Raw genomic sequence first — 19,933 nt, forward strand, 5'->3', positions numbered from 1 at the left:
AATTGTTTAAGCTTCATTCTTCCAAAAATACATTTTTTTCAAAACTCATTTTAACCGTACATTATTCAATAAAATAATATTATACTCGAATTCAAATTTTTTCCTTAATTTTTAACTACACATTCTCCATCAATTACTATTTAAAAATGCATTCTTTCAATTAAAATGGGGCTCAAACAAGGGCCTAATAAGTTCTACCTATTATTGGATTTGAACCAATGACTACTGTAAAAAAATGTCAAAAAATGCATTGTTCTCTTCAAATAATTGGAAACAAATAGGGGTTGATAATTTATAACACGAAGTTCGTACATGACCAAGGATTTTGCAGTAACTATTACATATTGAAAAATGAAAAATGAAGTATTATTGAAACAATTGAATTATAGTAGGGTTAGAATCGATAAAAATTGATTCTATCTTGATGTGATATTTATATTTTATATATTAAAGCTTGTTCCCCATTTTTATTGTAGGAATGTATTTCGAAATGGTATATTGTTAGAGAATTTATAATTAAAAAATAAGGAAAACTTTTGGAAATAATAGGAATTAAAGGGGCTATCATTATTTTAAAATAAATTTAACCAATAATCACTGAACTTTACACTTGATTACTACTTGCTCACTCATCTTTCACATATTACTGAATGCTCACTCATCTTTTCATATAATTACTCATTCACCACTCGTCTCTTCAAATAATTGGGCGACTTTTAAGGCAATTTTTCGACAACTTTCGACTATCAAAACTATCTAATTTTGATACCATTGGAAAGCCCACAACGTCCTCTTCAATTACCACCCAAAATTTCCCGATAACTCCAAAGGATTCGGTCGGAATAAACCCACAAAGTCGGCATCAAGAACTTTGTCCAGATTTTCGCCTTTTCAAGATGTTGATTTTGTGGGTTTATTCCGACCGAATCCTTTAGAGTTATGAGAAAGTTTTGGATGGTAATTGAAGAGGACATTGTGGGCTTTCCAATGGTATCAAAATTCGATAGTTTTGATGGTCGAAAGTTGCCGAAAATTTGCCTTAAAAGTCGCCCAAAAAATCTGAAAATCTGGGCAGATTTTCAAAATTTTTGGGCAACTTTTAAGGCAATTTTTCAATCGAATCCCTTGGAGTTATAATGAGATTTTGGGTGGTAATTGAAGAGGATATCATGGGCTTTTCAACGGTATCAAAATTTGTCATTTTTTGTGATCAAAAGTTGTCGAAAATTTGTCGTAAAAGTCGCCCAATTATTTGAAGAGATGAGTGGTGAATGAGTAATTATATGAAAAGATGAGTCAGCATTCAGTAATCTGTGAAAGATGAGTGAGCAAGTAGTAATCAAGTGTAAAGTTCAATGATTATTGGTTAAATTTACTCTATTATTTTATTATGGGAAAAAAATCTGTAATTAGCCACGTCGAATTTAGAACCGAACTTTCTACTAACCCTGGTCACCCTTCTTCTTTTACACACGCAACACGCTGTAAACGTGAAAAGAAGAGATGATGAAAAACCGCCGGTTCGCGCAGGTTGCGATCAGTGAAGATGAGGACGACGTGCCTCTGGCCTCGCGCCGCTCAGCTGAAGCGGAGTACCAAAGGAAGCGCAAAAGGGTGCGTCTGGACGATGAAGATGAATTTGAAGTAGAGGAGGATAAATTGAGAGAGAATAAGAAGCAGAAGAACAAGAAGAAAGTGAAGGATCCTGAGACGGAGGTTGAGAGTCAAAATGAGGAGGAGCCGGAGGATGAGGACAAAGAGGAGCCGGAGCCGGAGCCAGAGCCGGAGCCTGAGGCTCAGCCGATTGGTGACGTGATTAGGGTTTCAGGGAAAGGGAAAGGGAGGAGGAATCACTATGCGTCGTTTGAATACGATGGCAACAAATATGATCTGGTGAGCGATTTATTTTTTATTTGTTCATTGATGAGATAATTGTGATTTTATAAATCATTTTATGAATTCAGTTATTCCTTGTTTATGTTGGGTTTTTGAACCATTTTATATGGTGATTTTGAGAGGGTAGGAATTTAGGTTTTGAGTAAACTTTATAATGAGTTCAGAGGGTTATTTCTGTTGGTTCTCTATTGAATCGATGAAACTTGAAAATATATTGTTTAAGCAATTTAGCTGTAATGCTTCTTTATCATGGCATTGAATGATTTTTTTATATTGAAGAAAGGATTGAAGGGCCGTTTTAATCTGTTTGCTTGACTACTTTTTCTATTGTCAATGATACTAGTGGTGTCATCACTTATTTTATCCTTTTAAATCATATGGCTGTTACAACTTTCAAATGGCTAGATAATTTTTTTCTGCAAATTTGCTTCATATCATAATGTTCTTCTTTATTTGTAGGAGGATCCTGTGCTCCTAGTTCCCGAGTATACTGAAAATCAAATGCAGAAACCTTACGTGGCCATAATTAAGGTTTGTGCTGTCTTTATTAGTTAAATTTGGGAGTCAGAGATCACATTTGTTATGTTATGTTTCTGTTTATGTGAATAAATTTCAATCTGAATGCTTGTATAAGTTCACCATATCATATTAGTGTTGCTTTATGGATCTTCAGGTGTAAGTCAAAGCATGTTTCTTAGATCACATGCAGTAATTTTTCAAGTAAAATTGACATTTGATTTGATTTCATTGTTTAATGTGGCATGGACTTTGAATATTTATTAAATTCTTAAGTACGATGAACATTATATGTGGGATTTTTTGTTTCTATATATGGCGCACAATCTTGAAGATGTTCTTGTGGATGTTTCTATTTTTTTTTTTTTTGGGTGGTTAGAAGATAATTTATGTTGAACTTTGAAGATTTTTTTTGGGTTTATTGTTTAGAGCTTCTAATGACTTCCCCTATATCTCTCTCCACGCAGATAAGTATAGTTGTCTTAGAGGTTTGAAGTATAGTTCTGTATCATTGAATCCCTTTTCGAAGTTCCTGTACTTGCAATTTAAATATCAAGAAAGATAAAGAGCATTAGCTGTTTTGCAAATGATAACTGATCTCTGTTAGCATATGTTTGGCAAGAGTTTATAAACAAATAGAAATGAGTGGTGGATAAGTGGTAGTACTTGTGGATCCTATGAAATATGTAGATAAAAAGTGTTGATTTTTAGACACTTGCCAAACATAGGCTTAATTTTATCATCAAATTCTATAGGATGACAAATCTTTTAGCACATCTTGTTTATCCTTTTTGGTTGTTGGCTCTGTAACTTGTAATCCCTGTGTTAAAAGTTGGATAGTTATTCTTGTTTTAATGATGTATTATTTACTTTGTTATAGGAATGCATCTGTCATGGCATGAAGATACATCTTTTCCTATGTGTATATCTATTAATTAGTTATTCTGTGCACAGGACATTTCTCAGACCAGAAAAGGGGCCATGATGGTAACTGGACAGTGGTTTTATCGTCCAGAGGAGGCAGAAAAAAAAGGCGGTGGAAATTGGGAATCACGCGATACTAGGGAACTATTTTATAGTTTCCATCGAGATGAAGTGCCTGCAGAATCTGTCATGCACAAGTGTGTCGTGCACTTCATACCTTTGAACAAGCAAATTCCAAAGCGAAAACAGCATCCCGGTTTTATTGTGCAGAAAGTTTATGATACTGAGCAGAAAAGGCTTTTTAAGCTAACGGATAAAGATTATGAAGACAACAAACAGCATGAGATTGATCTTCTTGTTCAGAAGACTATTTCACGTATAGGAGAGCTTCCTGACCTTGAGCCCGAGGATACTGCTGTGAATCAGGAAGATCAGACAAAGAGTAAACGTCTTTTAAAGAGAAGGAATGTTCGGCCTTTGGATGTTTCCAGGGAGGATGATGGAATTAGTAGATCTCAGCAATCGCTTAAAGCAGAAACTCCAGGAAGTACTGCTGCTAGTTCATCAGAGTATTATGCCATCCTATCACAGCATAAGGTACTCACCGGGGAAATGCAGAGGGACAAGGGGTTGGAGAAGCTTTTACAAGCAATTCAATTTATATGCACTCCCATCCACAGCAAGCAGAATGACGAGAAAGAAAAAGATGGTGTTGATGGAAGCAATAGCAGGGATAAGAGCGGTAGTTCAAATCACATAAATGAATCTGACTGCAAGACTCCAGTTGTAAGCATTTGGATTTTTTTGTCAGATTGTGGAGCATCTAGCCCCCATTTGGTTTTAGATAAAAATCAAATTTTTAGTAGATTATGATAAAAGTTATGAAATGTATGATTGAAAAGTTGATAAAAGTTGTAGCCTGTAGGTGTTATGAAATATGTAGTTGAAAATGAGTTTTAGAAAATGGGGCCCAAACGAGCTCTTAATATTTTCAGTTATTAATATGACTAATGATATCAGTTGTTAGAAGATACACATAAATATGAGAACATACTTGAGATATTTCTTTTCTTTGGTCAGGGAAATGAGTCCTTTCACTGGCCGGATGCAGCTGTTTCTGCTGTAACTGCTCTTGAGAAGGCTGTGCATGATGCACTCTCCTCTGATTTTCACAAGTATAACCAAAAGTTGCGACAATTAACATTTAATCTTAAGGTTAGGCCATTACTCACTTTTTTTGCACAAGTCTGTGGACATCTGGATATAAAAAAAGGTCTTACTATTTCATTTTTGCACAACACTTTTGCATATGTACTTCTTTCATTCCAGTACTGTTAGTAATGTATGTTCCTTCTCTATTTAGTTTTTCTCCTACATATATTTTCCTGACTTGTGTTTTTGCTTTTTAATTCACTATTTCTTGCCAGAATAATGCTGTGTTAGCACGACGTCTTCTGAATGGGGAGCTGGAGCCTTCACAAATACTGAATATGTCACCAAATGAATTAAAGGTCCAGTCTACTGTTGGTTGTTAATCTCTGAGTCTATCTCTTGAACAATTATAATTGTTTTTCTTTCCCCCCTGTTTGTTTTGGGCACTATATACTTGATGTTTGTAATATCAATGTCAAGATTATATTTAAAACCTGTTCTAAAGTTGGGTTCAATGGGAGAAATTCAAATTATAACCTGTTAACATGTTTGGCTGTCGGGTTGATGATACAAGGCTTTGTTGAGTAGAAGTTATTAGTTCATTACCATCCTTTTTCAAGACTTCTGGTTGTAGAAAATTTTCATCCTGTTAGAAACTATTGTTTTAGATTTTTCTCGTCAGTTTTAAACTCAGAACTATTTTTCCTTCGTTTTTATATCTTCAATTAAACTAAGCCTTACTCTTCCTATTTTGACTGGGATTAATCCCTCTAGCATTTCAAGGACCAAACTGAAACACTGCCTCCCTATTTATTAACACATGCACTTGCTTGAGTGTTTTTATATGGTGATGCAGAGCTTTCAATTTGGTCCTTGACATGTTAAATGACATATTCTAGTCTCGAAGGGCTTGAAACTAGTTAAAGTAACATATATCGTTTGTTTAGTTTAAACTATAAGAATTACTACCACTTTAGCCCCTATTTGGCAATCATTAAAACAAAACTTGGTTTTTCTCAAACTTATTTTCAACCATACATACAAAAAAATATTTTACTTATAAACCCACAACTTTTTCCTACTTTTAAATCACACGTTCTCCAATAAGTATTCCAAAACTCATTTTCTCCAAAAAAAAAATAAATGAATGAATAAAAATTCTGTTTAATGGTTGTCAAACGGGCTTCGTGTTCATTTGTTACAAATTAGAATTTATCCTCTTAACACGCACACCCCACCCCCCAAAAACCCACAATTGTTTTTTCAGGAGGGTCTAACAGCAGAGGAAATAGCTAGCAGGGAGCCTGAGGAATCAGGGCGCATCCGGCAGGTTACTTAGTGCTATTTTATCAAATGATTGGCATTGATGATATTTTTTGACCTTTTTATTGAATCATGGTTGCCAGTGTTATCTTTTTGCTTGTCTTTGTCCAGATGACTGATGCTCGCTGTAAGAGATGCAATGAGAAACAAGTCGGTTTGACTGAGATCATTCAGGCTGGACATGGAGACCGCTACCACGTTTGTACATTTTCCTTTCTGTTTTTCAATGTCCTGAATGAGAACGTATTTACTTCACTTTTAGCTATTGAATATGCATCGAGTTGCTATAACAATCTTCATCGATTGATGATTTTTCCAGCTGGAGTGCGTCGCCTGTGGTAACACCTGGTATGCTTCTAGAGATGATGCTTCTACACTGACAATAGAAGGGTCCAGTTCTGCCAGGGCGGTAGGCACTGCACCATTAGCTACCGCCAAGTTTGAAGATGTTGAGAAGAAGCTTTTGAGTCCCCGTGAGAAGGGAGCCAGTGATGTCCAGAAGAAAACGACTGAAGCATTCGTTCCTGCACTGGACAAACAAAAATCATTCAACAAGACAAAGGCTGAAGATCCTGAGTGATTCCTGTACCCTGGGAAACTGTTTTGTTTGTAAATTGCTGATCAAATCTGGAGTTGGTGCTTGTATCACTATATTGTTCAATATCATGTTTTATGGGATTCTAATCAAATTTCATCCATTATAAGTTGGATTAGGCTTTGCATGGACTGAGCCAGAGTACAAACTCTGACAAAACCATGCCCAATTTGATTGTTATCCCATTGGGAGCAAAATGTGATTCTATGCTGATAGGTTGTGATGTACGTGTAGCACAACTGAATTATTATTCTCACACATCCAAATCCCAATTCAGAATATCATTGGACAGCAGTTCCTAAATTCTCAGTGGGAGTAGGAGTCGGAATAATTGAAATATGCTATCTCGGCTTGATTGTCTTCGAGTGATGTGTTAAAATTTTAGTGGTGGATAACTAAAGGGGCAATAAAGTCGAGATAGCAAACCCAGTGTAAGAATTGGTTGACAATTTTCATGGGTGGTGTGGTTAAGAATTAATTTGCAATTAATTTTTTAAACTTTAGGGTGGAGATTAGATTTTGCAATAGTTGTCAAGTAATGAGCTGAAGAGGAGGTATCATCCACTAAAATCGAGTTTGTAATATTTTCCAGTCTTGTCTTTTTTTTTAGCGTAAATTTTGAAATTTCATTTTTAGTAAAGGATTCCAAAAATCAAAGTCTGCATCTAATTTGATGTGAATTTTATGGACTCAATACTAATTTTACAATTTTATATCACAAAAGCAATACAATGTTTTTCAGACTTAGTATGAAGTGAGAAAGAATAATATGTTATGATTAATTTACAACATTATTATTAGAAAACTGCTTCAAGAAAGGGTCCAATCTCACGTTTTAAATATTGTAAGGCAAAATGAAAGGTACATTTAGTGTGTCTTGGTTTGTTTTGGGATCCAAGAATAAGAGTGGCTAACCCAAAATTCTAAATTCAACGTTCAAAAATGAAGTTCCATTTATATCACAGGGCCAGGCCAATCTTTTTCTTGGTAAATAAACAACAATACAAGAGATTGAAAATTCCGAAGACATCGGTCGATCATTGATCGACTCGCTCTCAAGATGAAAGCAAATACAAACACAATTCTTCGATCAAATCACGATGGTTTTCTCATTAAGTTGAACTCTTGAATCAAATCGGGATCAACATTCTCCTCGGGCTCCCAAGTAGCGTCTTCTATGTCGGTCCATTTCACCAAATACTCCATCTTCCCATCCTCACCCCTTCTCGTGTCCACAATGGACTCTACCACAGCATATTCGAGCCCGGCCTCAAAGTCCTCGACCAACTCCTCGGCTATCAATCCCGCCTTCACCCACTCGTTATCCCCTCCGTCTTTCCATTTCACCAAGTACTCCGTGTTCGTCCCCTTCCCTCTCTTCTCGAGGATCTCCTCCACCTCCGCGTACTCAAATATGGTGTCCTCTAACACCTTTATCACATTCTCCAATCCCAATCTCCTAGCAAACTGAACAGGGTTGCCTTTTGGTGTCACATTCAAAATCTCTCTGGCCAATTCCAATGGGGTTTTTCCTCTATCGTCTTCCAATTCGGGGTCCGCCCCGAATTCGATCAACACCTTCGCCACTCCGGGTCTGACATAACCAGCAGCCATGTGTAAAGCCGTCAATCCGCCACTGTTATCTCTGTGGTTGACATTTGCACCCTCCTCGGCTAACAGCTTCACGCACGGCTCCGAGCCTAGCCCCGATACGAACAGAAGAGCCGTCCGGCCGTCTTGATCCACGGCGTCAATGTCTCTCCCGTCGCCGGAGCTAATAACTTCTCTGAGAGCCGTTTCGTCGGCTTTCTTCACGGCGTTCCACCAGGGAGCTTCGTACTCGGCGATCACGTCCTTGGCTATGTAATCTGAAGGAACCCATGTGGGTACGTGATCGTCCTTCCACTCTATTAAGTACTCCATCCCACTGCCATTTTCGAGTGCCCTACTCCCGATTATTTTGTTCACTTCTCCGTAGCTCTCATCTTCATTGTAATCGTCGAATACTTTTGCAGATTCATGGCTTTCGACGGTGGCGGACAGTGAGAAATTCGTGGCGCTTCTTGGAAAAAGGAGATGGGTTTTGAAGGGGAAGGGGAGACGAGGAGCGATGTTTACAGCATTGGTATTGCAAATGGTGAAACTGAGATGTGGAGACAGTTTGAGGCGAGAGAGATACGGAAGAATTTCCATTGACACTGCAATTGAATTTCGGAGTGTAATTGGTTTTGATGAAGAAAATCTAGCGCAGAGATTGTTCTGGATAAGGAACCCCATCCATTTCTTATTAAAAATGGTGCTACATCTTCTATAAAAGACCTTATATTATGCTATTTATGTCAATTTCTCTATTTTGGATTCTGTTGACATGGGCTCAGCTTGACAGTTGACACTTGAAAATCAATGTATTAGGATTACATACACATCATTTATTCTAAGCCCTATTTGATCGTCATTTGGGAAAAACAATATTTTGAGAAATGATTTTTAGAAGAATGTATGATTAAAAAGTAGAGAAGCGTTTCTAATTTACGTGTATAATTTTTATTTGTGTGAATGTGTTATTGAAAACAGTTACGTAGAAAAGAGAGTTCTCAAATAACGATTGTTAAATGGGGGCTATGATTTGGTTATAAATCATAAAAACCATATTCTTATTTTCAAGGCACTCTCATTTTGGTGGAGAGGCCAGATAGAAGGTTTCTCATTGAGGTTGCTAAGTGGATTCATTGTTTAGACGGCTGGTGATGGTGCAATATTGCTCATCGAATAATTTCTTTGAGCAACACTATTAATAAAACTTTTAGTGTTTTTTTTTTTTTTTGTAATAAACGATGAAAAGTATGGTTGAAAAGTTAATAAAATTTGTAGTTAAAATGAGTTTTAAAATTTAAAAATTAATGATCAATCTAGGGCTATATCTTCGCAATACAATTCTTGCCAGAGCAAGAGTTAGAGCTCTTAAATAATTGCAATTTGAGGTCATGTACTCATCAAACTTGTGGGAAATCAAGAGATGAGTAAGAGGACGCTACTTTTAGCTTCATTATATGAATTTCGGGAAGATATCTAACAGTCAACTTGATCAAGAGCAGTGTAATTGCAGGAGAAATCGACGTGTTCTCAACCGTTCACTCGAAAGTTGGGAAAACCAAGAGAATCTTACCCCAAATCTCTCCAAGCTCTATAAAGAGGAGAGCCTTAATCATCGATTATCATATTCAACAACATACGAAAACTCTATTAAAATCACCTTACATATGAAGTTCACTTATCATATTCACTCAATCCTCTAAACAAATCTTGTACTCCAATTTTCCATCTCTTATATAAATTTATGTTCAGGTATCTACGTGCGAAGTTATACAATGATTATTTTTCCCCAATTAATGAATTATATAATTCATATACTTTATTGTTATCTCTAATTCATGTACAAGTTAGACAATTTTCATTTTGCCATTAAAAATATTACAATGTAACAATGGTAAACTGCAACTAGAAGACTCTAAAGCTTTATCCCTAAAGAGTCATACAGAGTGTATAGGCTGTTCAATTTCCCGTTGCTATTAGAGCTTGTCCTCGTATTCATATGTAGCAAACATTCGAAGGATCTGATCCCACTCCATCGAAGATCACTTTCTAATGTGAATTAAAGATCCAATAAATGAAGGAACATTTTTTATTGGCAAAAGTAATAGTAGCGAAGCCAAGAAAATTCAATAAATCTATCCACAGTGATTCTTTATTTAATAAGGGTATCACTATTTTCATCCACACTTTTTATATGTACATCCACTTTTAAAAATTAAATTTTGTTATATTTTAAATCCTATGTAAAATTACTTAAATAGACATAAACAAAATTAAATAAAAATACATAACTCTAAATTAATCCACTAGTTTTTATTTTCATTTATACTTAACTAGAATCCTAATAGATAGAATTATAAGTGATGGTGGCGCTAAATTTGATTTCTGTGCTGAGAATCATATCGGATTTCGAAAAATGCAAAACGGAATCTAATGTAGTTTCATCAATTAATCAAGAAAGAAGAAGAATTGTGGCCAACAAAGTTAGTAAAATTCAACTTGCTTAATCGAACTTTTTTCATCTTTCTGTCTTTAGCCTTTGTTGTTTGAAACATTCAAATACTCAAAATTTCAATAGACAAAGAATTTATTTCATGTTAATTTAATGTTCCATCAATTCAACGTCGTTCTTATTTCATTAATTTGGTTTAAGAGTTTATGATTTTAGGAATTGGGAGAATCTATAGTGATAGAGATGTATTTAAAGTGTGATGAATATATAAAATTCATGTGAATATATAATATTTAAATGAATGAATTTAATAAGAACAAGATTGAAACATGTAGTGGATGGAAACACCAGTACCTTTAATAATTGGGATGTACCTCTTCTCTATTAGCCTTAATTTCCTCAAATATCTACTCTTTTCAAGGTGTATATTATAGGGCAGGGTGGGTAAGTTGGGTGTCTGTTTTTTTTAAAAGTTTACCGTATTGAAGTTGCCTAAATCAGCGTTCTAATGACCGTAAAACACACAATAATTATTCTAGGCAAATTAACGTGAAAGAGTACAAGACTACCCAACCCTCTACTACCCCCAAAGAAAGAACAATTGGGCATGAATGTCTATTTGGATGCAAATAATGTAACGTTACTTTTTGTGGGCTGGTCCTAATTTGAAAAATATATTTTTTTCCCTTTTTTTTTGTCCCATTTGATGCTTTTTCTTGATTCTGTGAGAAGGGAAAATATCTGAGTATAAGTTTTGAAGCAATGTAAGACTGTTCTTAAAGTGTGCTTTTGTATTTCACTTTTGTAGAATATATAATTGAATATGATTTGGGTTCACATAAGCCTTCGAACTCAAGAGATTGGAGAAAATTAATGATTTTGGTTGCTGTTTGTTGGGTTTTTCTTTGGCTTCACTTCTCTAAGAAAGTGGGGTATGCCTATTTTCCTTTAGAAATTCTGCTTTTATTGGCTTCGAATGCAAGTATACATCATACAGTCCAATTATTTTATAAATTTGTTTTTCAAGATTTTTAGTTCAAATGGTATTGAGATTTAAAATTATTAGTAGGCTCCACTCATTTGTTAGAAATTTGGTATAAAATCTTTGAAATCCTACGCCTAATTGTAGAAAAATTGGCCTCGTAGCTTGAAGTCTTTTAGCTTTATAGCAGTCATCTTGTTTTTCAATCTGAAAATATGGGTATGGCTTTATTTCTGTATAATTCAGTTTTGTACTTATCATCATTTTCTATTAATTTTTATTCACTGAGTTCTGATCTTACCATTGATCATGAACTTCAATTTTGTATCTTGAAATGTGCACTTGAACGATTCTAAGTTCGGGTTTAATATAATGGCATGCATATTTAATATATTGCATATTTAACAACAGCAGTTTTTTTCTGTCAGCATATAATATACTCAAGTTTGCTCTGTAATTCTATGCCGATATCAAATGTAATGTTTTTTTTTCTTTTTTTCTTTTTTTTTTTTTTGAAGTATTGAACTCGCAGTTAATTAGCTTCATTACAGTGCAAATACATAGAAATCTACTAATGAGATTTGGCAGGACTGACATAATTTAGGGGATATCGTCTATTTACTTCATAATTAAATTTTGAATCCTATGCGTGGTTCAGTTCAGTATTTTATAAGTAATTTGATTCGGGATTTAACGATTCTTTCCCTTTTTAGGCTGTCAATTTGTGTTAATTTGTCAATGACATTAGAATGACTGGATATGGAGTTGGATTTCATTAGTATTGTGTTGTAGATGGAAATCCTACCAACTCCTCAGCATTCTTCAAAAGTTGGAAATAGAAAATCAAATGGGAAGCCCAAATGTGGAAATCATATCTTAAGTCTAGATGAAGACTTAATTGATATTAGCTTTAATTGCTGCAGCAGTGCACCATGTAGTGACATTATGTCTACTAGATCCAACAGGGAATCACAATGATGTTGTTGAGGAAAATCGTTGCTGCTGAGGAAAGGAAAAAAACGAGTTCTCACGAGCAGTTCACAGGACTAGGTGTGGCTCTCTTTTTTCAAACTATCCAATGAATATTTGACACGTGTCCCCTGTTTTTAAATCCTGTCATTGACCCTGTTTGTATAGTAAGATTGTGTGTATTATAGAGGTGGGGGTGCCTGTCATTTTCAACAGTTCACCTGTGTTTAAAATGCCTAAATCAGCGTTCTAATCACTATTAAACACACAATAATTATTCTTGGCAAATTCATGTGAAAGATTGTAAGACTCCCCAACCCACTTCTACGCCCAAAGAAAGAACAATTAGGCCTACATGTCTATTTGTATGCATACATATTATGTAACTTGCTGTTTGTGGGCTGGTCCTAATTTTTTTTTTCCTGTTTTTGGTCCCATTTCAATGCTTTTCTTGATTCTGTGAGAAGACAAAATCTGAATATAAGTTTTGAAGCAATGTAAGACTGTTCTTCAATAGTGTGCTTTTTTATTTTTTCTTTTGTACAATATATAACTGAATGTGATTTGGGTACACATAAGCCTTTGTGCTCAAGAAATTGGAGAAAATGATTGCTTTTGAAATTCTGCTTTTCCTTTAGAAAGTCTGCTTTTATTGGCTTGGAATGCAAGTATACATAATAATACCGTCCAATTATTTTAGACATTAGATTGCTCAAGTGTTTCAAGATTTTTGTTCAAATGGTATTGAGATTTAAAATTATTAGTAGGCTCCACTTATTTGTTAGAAATTTGGTATAAAATCATTGAAATGCTACATCTAATTGTAGAAAATTTGGCCTCATGTCTTGAAGTCTATTAGCTTTATAGCAGTCATCTTCGTTTTCAATCTGAAAGTATTGGTATGGCTTTATTTCTGTAGTATTTCAGTTTTGTATTTATAAACATCTTCTTTTATTTTTTATTCATTGAAATCTGATTTTATCAATGATCGTGAACTGCACTTTTGTCTCTTGAAATGTGCACTTGAACGATTCTAATTTCGAGTTTCATTTAATGGCATGCATATTTTACAGCATCTGATTTTTTTCCTGTCAGCATGTAGTATACTCAAGTCGGCTTTTTAATTCCATGCCGATATCGTATGTAATGTGTTTCATATTGAACTATCAGTTAAGATTAGCTTCTTTACAGTGAAAATACATAGAAATCTACTCACGGGACTTGGCAGGACAACATAATTTAGGGGTTATCACCTATTTACTTCAAAATTAAATTTTGAATCCAATATGTTGTTTGGTTCAGTATTTTACGAGTAATTTGATTCGGGATTTAACAATTCTTTACTTTTTTAGGCTGTCAATTTGTCAATGCCGTTAGAGTGACCGGATATGGAGTTTTATTTGATTAGTATTGTGTTGTAGATGGAAGTCCCACAACTGTCCTACCAACTTCTCAGCATCCTTTAAAGGTGGAAATAGAAAATCAAATGGGAAGCCCAAATGTGGAAATCATATCTTAAGCCTAGATGAAGACTTAATTGTGATTAGCTTTAATTGCAGCAGCAGTGAACCGTGTAGTGACATTACGTCCACTAGAGCCAATAGGGAATCACCGAGAGGTTGTTGAGGAAAATCGATGCTGCTGAGGAAAGGAAAAAGATCGAGTTCTCATGAGGCAATGCCACCATATTCTTATAGGGAATTATTGATTCTTCGTGTAGTTCAGACAAAGATAGCTCACCAATTATGTCGTCAGTAATGTCTCTAAATTCAGAACGAAGCACAGCTCGTTGGAATTTCTTAAATCGTTCTTCCCGTCTTTCTGGAAGAAACGTCCCTCCAAATGTGTCTTCTATTGACTTAGGCAACCGAGAAAACAAATTAGTAGATAATGCAGATATCCAGCAAGGTCGGGATCCTATGGTTATATCTGAACATGTGGTTGGTTGTACAAATGACAGGAACAGCCCACAAAATACCATTTCAGGTACCAGATTACTCAAATCATTATCGGCAAGATTCAGTTCAACCCATTTCCCTGCTCAATTGGAAAGTAATAGTTCGAGAGCCAGCAGTACCAAGGGTCCATTTAGTCCTGTCAGAAAGATGTTCCATTCATTTTCTAAAGCCAAGTCTCGGAGAAGCCCGTTAAGTTCCAGTAACGAGCCTGGAAACCAAACAATAAGTGAGCATGTTGGCCTCAAACATGGCAAAACTACTGGCAAATCCGTATGGCACGACTTCTCAAACAAGTCGCATCATTCAGAATTCAATTCTTATTCTGAAAAGAAAGAGAACTGCAATTCGATTTTGCAGTCTAATCCAGCACGCCTGCATGGCATTCTCAAGTTGGAGATTAAACATGGGGTTCCTCTTTATGAGTTTTCTGTGAAGTGTCCAGAAGATGTTTATATCGCAAAGACACAGAAAGAGGAAAATGCTTTAACTTTGGTCTACACATTTTATTCACTTGACAATAGAAGCAAGAACAATGCTAGTGGATGGGGATCAAAAGATTCCAATAGAGAATCCTCTATGATAGGGAAGATGGAAGTTTCCTGTTATTTACAAACGGAATTAAAAGTTGCTGGAGCTTTCGAAAACTCTATGGTGACAGAGTGTGTGTTATGTGACATTGCCCATCCAAGAACAAACACTTCATCTCAAGATGCTTCTAGCAGTTCCCCAGATGTTGTCAAAGCACAGTTCATTTCTGATGAAATTTTGTCCTCTTCTTCTAAGCAGTCCCAAGAAAGTAGCCAATGTGATTCCTTGACTAATCCTCTGGTAGGAGCAAAATTGCATTCGGAGCTTGAAATTGCAGCTATTATTATGGAAGTCCCAGTCAAGAATAGAGAATGCCTGAAATTAAAAGGTCGGGATAGAGCTGATGATGAGCCACTTCAGAATAGAAAGGCTGCAACATCTGACCGTGCAAGTCCTGGAAAGATTAGTGTAGTGATTCCATCTGGAAGCCACAGTTTGCAAAGTACTGAAACTTGCAGTCCTTCATCATTACTAGATCGATGGAGGAGAGGTGGAGGATGCGACTGTGGTGGCTGGGACATGGCATGCCCCCTCAATATTTTTGGCAACGGAAACATTCAAATTGCTGGAGACCATATCCTCATAGACAATCGGCATCCATTGAAACTCTTTGTTCAGGTAATTTCTCCGTCTAATGTAGGATCATTGTACTTGCACTTTGTAGATTATAGCTACTTCAGGTTAACTCTATAGTAATTGTTATGTCTAATTTGTCCCAAATATTGTTTTAGTTATTAATCATAATGACATATCTGTATCCAGGGTAAAAATGACAATATCCCAGCCTTGACAATAAGGGTAATTGATGATGGACAATATGCAGTTGATTTCCATGCACAGTTATCCTCATTACAAGCATTCTCTATTTGTGTTGCAATTTTGCATACTGCAGAAGCCTCTATCGTTGTTGGGCAGGAACCAAACATAAAAAAGTTGCAAAATGATTCGCTGAGTGAATTTTCCGAGAAAGAAATAAAAAATTTGATCGATTCAGGAACAGAGGAGAAGAAAGCTAAAGTTAACAAGAAGGAGGAAGAAGTTTTGCCACCGTTTGTCCTCTATCCACCCTTTTCTCCAATTGCTCGAGTATAAGCTTATTTAATGACCCAACCAACGCAGAGTTCAATCTGAATTGTGAAAGAGGTCACACAGATATCCTTAAAGGGCATTTCTTACATGGATGTTTCTCCAAACATGGTTTGAAATAACTGATGACTCGAAATCTCATGCTGAGAATTTCGGGTTTCATCCATAAAAAGATACCTCGATAGTTTAGCTTTGAAGTTGCTCTGCCACGCACCCGGTTGCTGCGTAACTTCTTTTCTTGTATCTTCATTTCTTTATAGGAAGTTGAAGCAAACACCATAGAGTTCATACTTATTAACTGATAGGGAGTGAAGATAGAATAAGAGTGAGGCCATTGTTGAATAAGTAATAGGGGTTTATTCTTTCTTGTAATTTATGATGATTGAAGTATATTATGGGAATGGAAGATTTTGAACATTTTATAAAATAACCCTTTTGTATACACACTCTTTTGCATTATTTCCAGAAGCGCTTCATAAGAATGCTTGCAGTGGAAGGCCAGAATGAATAAAAATAATGAATGTTTAAAAAATTCGCCGTTGCCGGGGATCGAACCCGGGTCACCCGCGTGACAGGCGGGTATACTCACCACTATACTACAACGACCTTTTTGATTCGGGGTCGGCATTCGTCTTTGTTAATCTTTACTAAAGTAAGATTAGGACCTTTTACCATTCAAAACTGAAGGTGATGTAATGGAAAAAATTAAATAATAATGAAGAAGTTCCCCCCTCGAAAGATTGTCCAAAGTTCTCATTACCAAACAGGTTATTATGTGTTTTATATAAAGTTTGGAAAATATTATGAATTCAGAAAATAAATTGATTGTGTCGAAAGAACTAAACTCCATCGCTTTTACATGCATAAGTTAACCTTGGCCTTGTTTGAGTCTTATTTTGGGGAAGAATGCATTTTGAATAATAGATGAATAGAAAATGTGTGGTTAAAATTTTAGAGTTGTGTATAATGTTATTTTATTGAAAAATGTATGGTTAAAAATAAGTTTTGAAAAAAATGAATTTTTAAAATAATGGGGCTCAAACAAACCAACAATGTAGAATTGACAATGGTCACAATCAAATATATTTTCTATTCCTCGTTACCATAAAACAGAGAAGAAAAAAATAATAGAAAAGAAATTCATTGGAAAATATCCTAATAAAAAAAAAAAACAGATTGCTCCAATGTTATAGGGCTTGCTTCAATACATCCATTATTGCACTCTAATGTTACAACAACACTAATACAAAATTTCTTATTTTGTTTCCAAAAGAAAAAAAAAAAAAAAAAAAAATTTCTCCTCATTTTCAAGGCACCAATAAGCCTAGTTTGTAACTCCGAGCCTATTCCTTTTTCGACTTCCAGCATCTCATCAAACTCTCACTGCTTGTTTGGTAAAACACAAGATTGTTTTATACTGGACAAGATTGAAAAAGAAACTAAAATCATGCTGTAATCGAGATTGGTGAATCACCTTTAGCGCTTTGTTCATCGTGGATCGACTGACTTAGTTGGGGAACCTCTTGAAAAATTCATATGATTTATTCTGTCAAATGGGATTTGAACCTAACATGGACGGACCAACACGGGGTCATGTGGGGTCAAATGACCCCACAATTTTTTTTTTTTTTTATCATTGCTTTTGTTCACTTTCTGCTATCTATTTGCCTAATTTCAACTCGATTTTGGTTATTTCCTTTTTCTGTAGCTGTGATGTCCCTAAAGTAAAAAATTTGATTTCATGTTTCTGTGCACACACATTTATGTAAATATATACACACATATATATAGATATATGTTTTCTTGATTTTATCCCTTTGATTTCATATTTCTACACATGTATCTACATGTTGGTATGTATATGCTTTATTCATCTTATCCCCTTGGTTTCATGTCTCTGTGTGTATATATATATACTCTTGATGTTATCCCTTCATATTAATAAAATATGATAATAATTTAAGTGAAAGTAAATTATAAGAATCTTTGCGCAAATAAGTAATTCAACACAACTGACTTGTTGCAATGATAAACTTGTTAGTTGTTATTCAAGTAATTGGAAGCTATCACATGATCTCCCCCACCCCACCTTTTTTTGGAAATTTTTTGTGCTAATTTATTCGCCGACTTATATTTTTGTGTATTTATTCATTTTTAGTGTTTCTAAAACTCAAGTATGCTTGGACATGATAAAAACTTGGAACATTAGGCAAGGCTAGAAGAAGACACTCGAGTGCCAATGACTGAAACCTACCGCCCTTACAGCGCCGTTCGAGCATACTTAATTTTTGACCCCACAGTAGAAAATGTCTGATTCTGTCCCTGGGTCGAAAGCTAAAGAAGTTGGCTTGGAAGCTTCAGTTGGTACAGTCAATGATAGATGAATAGGTCGAGCTCTTACAAGCAATATTTTTCATTAGAGCTCACTTATCAGCTTTTCCCTCCAATAAAAACAAAAATATGTCTCGTATAAAATTCGCACGCAGCTTTTGAAAAATGTCTATATGAACAAAAAAAGGCAAATGTTCAGTATCTATATTCTAAAAAGGTTCTCTAAGTTCCAAACTAGGATGAAATCGACTTAAAAGCAAAATCGAATAAAGATTAGACAAGTTTGTGGGTACTTATAATTATTTTGTCTGCAAAATGTTTTTAGAATCCTTACCTGTAGAAAACTTTCAAGCCTTTCACGCTTTGCTATTTCTTTAAGCAAGTTGCATACACCATCATATTGGTTGACAGATCCCGGCAACTGCATGAAACCATTTTGTTGGAGTTTTACAATCTAAATACTACATAATGCCAAACCCGCAAACTCGAAGACAAGAAAACTGAAACTAGCAAGATTAAGAGTGATGGCCAAACTGCCTCTCTCTATAAGACTAGCAAATGAATAACTAGCCAGAGTTTGATATCTCGTTTTGAAAACACATACTCAAGCCCGTACGAGCTTTTCAACAATTTTTATTTCAAGAACTAACTTAGTCAATCTAGGCATTTGCATCCCATCCATGCGAGCCATACCAGGCTGCCCAAAAGGGAGCCAGGCAAGGCCACTTCTAAGTGGTATTGTTCTTGTTGGGTTTGTGACCCAATTTCAGTCTAGTGTGATTTGGAGCAATGATTTTGAAGATATCAAAATTATGGATCGAAAAGAAAAGTCTCTACATTTTCACTTCCCCTGTTGTTAGCTTGCCGCTCGAGCAGTAGACGAACTTTTGGAGAAGAAGCTATCGCCTGTCGACGCCAAGCTCTCGCTTGACGACGAGGCCGCATGAATTTTTCTCCTTTTGTTGGTTTCACGCATATTTTGACCTAATTTCCATTTTTTAGGTTATTTCTAGAGTTTTGACATGTAATATATATATAGTAAACTCTTCATTAAATTTAAATGTTGCCAAGATTGCGGTAACAATATTATTTTTCTCCATGAATTGTTGAATAAAATACCATTCCTCTGCCTATCTATTTCTTGCTTTTAATCTCGTTTTTTGTGTATGATCATATACTTCATATTGTGTCATATTTGTCTCCCTATTTCATAACAATTCTCTAACAAACCAATAAAAAACGAAATAAAAGTGTGAGGAGTACAATGAGGAGGACATTCTAGCCTCACCTCAAGAAAATACATAGGAGGAGAGAGAGTTTTATTACGAATCACAGTACAGGTTCTTGTCTTTATGGCTAGAAAAATAAGAGAACAAAGAACAGATGATTATACCAAATCATAGGCAGTATGAACATGGATATTTTTGTACATTACAAATTGGGAAAATTTCATAAGTAAGATTTTAAGTATCACACATTTCAAAATTAAAAAACAAATTTCAAACTTCAAAAATCAGATTTTTATTAAAATTTATTTATGATTTAATTAATTAATTATTTTATTAATT

The 19,933-nt window shown here is 35.2% G+C and overlaps 3 protein-coding genes and 1 non-coding gene across 7 annotated transcripts; 2 read left to right on the forward strand and 2 right to left on the reverse strand.

Annotated features, from left to right (window-relative positions):
• Positions 1-1,449: 1,449 nt before the first annotated feature.
• On the forward strand, positions 1,450-6,709 carry LOC111398490. The gene is made up of 8 exons (XM_023025410.1): positions 1,450-1,893; positions 2,356-2,427; positions 3,367-4,122; positions 4,417-4,551; positions 4,764-4,847; positions 5,756-5,818; positions 5,923-6,009; positions 6,131-6,709. The coding sequence occupies exons 1-8, from the start codon at positions 1,504-1,506 to the stop codon at positions 6,389-6,391; spliced, it is 1,848 nt and encodes a 615-aa protein (XP_022881178.1). The 5' UTR covers positions 1,450-1,503; the 3' UTR covers positions 6,392-6,709.
• A 608-nt stretch (positions 6,710-7,317) lies between these two features.
• LOC111398491 (signal recognition particle 43 kDa protein, chloroplastic) lies at positions 7,318-8,704 on the reverse strand. The gene has a single exon (XM_023025411.1). The coding sequence runs from the start codon at positions 8,681-8,683 to the stop codon at positions 7,502-7,504; it is 1,182 nt and encodes a 393-aa protein (XP_022881179.1). The 5' UTR covers positions 8,684-8,704; the 3' UTR covers positions 7,318-7,501.
• A 2,267-nt stretch (positions 8,705-10,971) lies between these two features.
• LOC111398492 lies at positions 10,972-16,476 on the forward strand. Of its 4 annotated transcripts, XM_023025413.1 has the most exons (4): positions 10,972-11,652; positions 12,147-12,483; positions 13,755-15,566; positions 15,711-16,476. In XM_023025413.1, exons 3-4 carry the CDS (start codon positions 14,148-14,150, stop codon positions 16,038-16,040), a joined length of 1,749 nt encoding a protein of 582 aa, XP_022881181.1. In that variant the 5' UTR covers positions 10,972-11,652; positions 12,147-12,483; positions 13,755-14,147; the 3' UTR covers positions 16,041-16,476. The 4 variants fall into 4 exon arrangements, with proteins under 4 accessions (XP_022881181.1, XP_022881182.1, XP_022881180.1 ...); XM_023025414.1 differs by lacking the exon at positions 12,147-12,483; XM_023025412.1 differs by lacking the exon at positions 10,972-11,652 and having other exon boundaries at positions 11,942-12,483.
• A 92-nt stretch (positions 16,477-16,568) lies between these two features.
• TRNAD-GUC lies at positions 16,569-16,640 on the reverse strand. The gene has a single exon. It is a non-coding gene; the product is annotated as a tRNA-Asp (tRNA).
• Between the last annotated feature and the right edge of the window lie 3,293 nt (positions 16,641-19,933).

This window comes from Olea europaea, chromosome 8 (genome assembly GCF_002742605.1).
Source record: "Olea europaea var. sylvestris chromosome 8, O_europaea_v1, whole genome shotgun sequence".
Classification (NCBI taxonomy): Eukaryota; Viridiplantae; Streptophyta; class Magnoliopsida; order Lamiales; family Oleaceae; genus Olea; species Olea europaea.

What these genes read in the sequence shown, in the direction of transcription:
- LOC111398491 (XM_023025411.1), bottom strand. Translation starts at nt 8,683, where the DNA reads ATGGGGTTCCTTATCCAGAACAATCTCTGCGCTAGATTTTCTTCATCA.
- LOC111398490 (XM_023025410.1), top strand. Translation starts at nt 1,504, where the DNA reads ATGATGAAAAACCGCCGGTTCGCGCAGGTTGCGATCAGTGAAGATGAG. An exon ending in CTGACTGCAAGACTCCAGTT is followed by an intron (nt 4,123 to 4,416) that starts GTAAGCATTTGG and finishes TTCTTTGGTCAG; the next exon opens with GGAAATGAGTCCTTTCACTG. An exon ending in TGTCACCAAATGAATTAAAG is followed by an intron (nt 4,848 to 5,755) that starts GTCCAGTCTACT and finishes TTGTTTTTTCAG; the next exon opens with GAGGGTCTAACAGCAGAGGA.
- LOC111398492 (XM_023025413.1), top strand. Translation starts at nt 14,148, where the DNA reads ATGTCGTCAGTAATGTCTCTAAATTCAGAACGAAGCACAGCTCGTTGG. An exon ending in CATTGAAACTCTTTGTTCAG is followed by an intron (nt 15,567 to 15,710) that starts GTAATTTCTCCG and finishes ATCTGTATCCAG; the next exon opens with GGTAAAAATGACAATATCCC.